Source organism: Centruroides sculpturatus, unplaced genomic scaffold (genome assembly GCF_000671375.1).
Source record: "Centruroides sculpturatus isolate CEXI.00-Female unplaced genomic scaffold, Cexi_2.0 scaffold148, whole genome shotgun sequence".
Classification (NCBI taxonomy): Eukaryota; Metazoa; Arthropoda; class Arachnida; order Scorpiones; family Buthidae; genus Centruroides; species Centruroides sculpturatus.
The window spans coordinates 920351-923177 of NW_019384359.1; the positions used below are offsets into that span (position 1 = coordinate 920351).

A 2827-nucleotide genomic window follows, 5' to 3' on the forward strand; every position below is an offset into this window, starting at 1 on the left:
TAAGTAATAACATGCGCTTTTATATTTGTTTACTTTTAGATTATGAATTCTTCAATTAATAAAGGTTTTCTGATGTAGTGACAGAGATCGACGATGCCTTCGTATTGTTAGCGTGTTGGAGAATATCAAACCCCAAGCATAAAGTACACAAACGCATGGAAGAAACATTGGGTGAAGCAGGAATTTCTATAACGTTAACATCTTTGACTAATCTGTTTTCCTATTGCATTGGAATGATGTCATCTTTTCCTCTTATAAGAATGTTTTGTTATTATTCCGCAACCAGCATAGTGTTTACGTTTTTGTATCAGATAACGTTTTTTGCAGGGTGCATGGCATTATCAGGACGCAGTGAAGAGAAACAACGACAAAAAGCATTTCGTTTTAATTTGGGTAATGTTGTTTCATTTTTTAAATCATATATAACGATATATACACAGAGTTTTTATAAGTAAATGCTATACGAGATTGTACGGACTGGTATCAGGTGACTGCTGGCAAAATATGAAAGGTAATTGTATAGTGTATGGTATACATGGTGCATTATTTCGGAAAATTTAATATATTATTAAAGTTCGAGTTATCGCAGAATAGCTTAATTTTAATATAAACAGAAATTTTTATTTAAGAGATAAGCGTTAAACTTTGCTTCTTTTATTATATGAAGCAGCCCTAGTTATTAGAGTACAGTTCTTTCAACTCACGTTTACTTTTTGACCCACGACGTTGTAGCATAAAAACTCTACAGGAACATTAAACGCAATGAAAAGTATTAACCTTACGTGACCCGCTGAGAGGGAGTCATTCTTCCTTTTCTTTCTGACTGTACATTCTCCTTATTCATTTCCTCACTTTCTCCATCTTATAATAACTTTGTTTTATTTTGCTGACATAACGGCCTTTCGGTAAAATAAAATGAAAAATATGGTACAAAATATTTTTTAAAAAATGGTCTTTTTGAATAAGCATATTTTTAATGTGATTTTATGAAATGTCTAAGCAGTTTTTTTTTACCTGTTTTGCTGATATCTGTTATTCATCAATTATTTGCTAACAATCAGTATTACATAAATTGATTTATAAATTAATAAACATCGTTCTGAAATTTTTCTCAAATCAATAATGCTGTATATAAATTCTAAGTGGTTAACTTTATTTTCAGAAGATATCGAATATTCTACTACAGAAGAAGAAACGTCTACTGATGAGCCAACAATGGCGTTCTTTCGGGACAAGTTGGGGAAAATTCTATGTATTAGTACAATGAAGATAATAGTTATCATAGTTTACTTTCTGAATTTATTATTTGGAATATGGGGAGCCTTAACTATAACACACGGTGTTGATTACACTAAGCTATATCCACAAAAATCGGTAATAACACAAGGTATAAAATTATATTATAATAGTTTCGGCCGTTATACGTTTCCGTACCAAATAGTCATTAATAGCACACTTGATTATTCAGATTTAAATGTACAGAGGACTATAGATGGATTACTTAAAAAATTCGAAAGTCTCCCACACATTGCAGATTCTCGATTTACAGTATCTTGGTTAAAATATTACAAGGAATTCCAAACTCACTCGCTAGCAAAATATTCATTACGAGGATATAACATGTCGGTTAAAGAAGATTTCTTGGATGGGCTTCGCAATGTTTTTCTGAAATTTAAATCAGCAGAACAATTCACCAATGATATCGCATTCAATTCTGACGGATCCGATATTTTAAGTAGCAGATTCCACATTCTTGTAAATGATACGCTAAGTGCAGAAGATGAAATAGAAATGTTAAAAAATCTGTGGAAAATTGCTGACGAATTTGATTTTCCTGTTCTCGTTTACGCAGCATTAACTCCTCTGTACGAACAAGGAATTATAATTGGATGCACAATTAGAGATTTACTTTGGATCACTTCACTATTGGTTATGATTTTATTTATAGTTATCGTACCGAACATTGTCGTTGCTTTTCTCGTAGCAATATCGGTATCATCCACCATTGTAGAAACTTTAGGATACATGTCTCTTTGGGGTATAAACATGGATATTTTTTCAATGATGAGCCTGATATTATGTGTCGGATTCTGCGTCAATTATCCGGCTCACATGTCTTTCGCTTATATTTGTTCTTTGTATCAAACCCCCAATGAAAGAATGAAAGACAGTCTGTATCGTATCGGCTATCCAATATTTCAAGGATCTCTGTCAACCATTTTAGGAATTTTATTTGTATACAGAGATATGTACGCTTTTATTATATTTGTGAAAGTAGTATTTCTTATCGCAATAGAAACTGCTTTTCATGCATTGATGTTCATTCCTGTTGTTTTTTCTTTGATTCCTCCATTTTTTTAATTAAAGCTAATAACAAAATATAGACTTGGGAAAATGTTACTGGAAAATTTAGTTTTAATTATAAAATAAAACTATACCAGACATTATAAAATGAAATTTTCCAACATATTATTTTATTTAGTGTAAATTGAACAAAAAAATTTAATGTTATAATAGTACTAGTTTTTAGTTCTCGAGATCTGTCACAATACAATATATTGTTTCTTAATTAATTTACATTGAATTATCACATTGAAATATTACATTAAAATTTTAACGTATTTTGATTTTATTATATACGGATAAAATGTTAATATATTTTTTATTTTACTGTAATTAATCTTGTTATCATTAATCTAATAGAAATGCACTGTACATTTAGATACAATAATTGATTTTCATTTAAATTTTATACTTTTTATGATTTTTTTGCAGTAATAATTTTCAGAGTTATACCTTGTGTTTACCTGATGTATTAAATACTATT

At 29.7% G+C, this 2827-nt stretch overlaps 1 protein-coding gene across 1 annotated transcript; it reads left to right on the forward strand.

The window, feature by feature from the left end:
- The first annotated feature begins 1122 nt into the window (after positions 1 to 1122).
- Positions 1123 to 2361, forward strand: LOC111640361 (patched domain-containing protein 3-like). The gene has a single exon (XM_023386379.1). It carries the CDS (start codon positions 1123 to 1125, stop codon positions 2359 to 2361), a length of 1239 nt encoding a protein of 412 aa, XP_023242147.1.
- The last annotated feature ends 466 nt before the right edge of the window (positions 2362 to 2827 follow it).

Excerpts from the sequence above, each read along its gene's own strand:
- LOC111640361 (XM_023386379.1), top strand. The coding sequence starts at position 1,123 with ATGCTGTATATAAATTCTAAGTGGTTAACTTTATTTTCAGAAGATATC.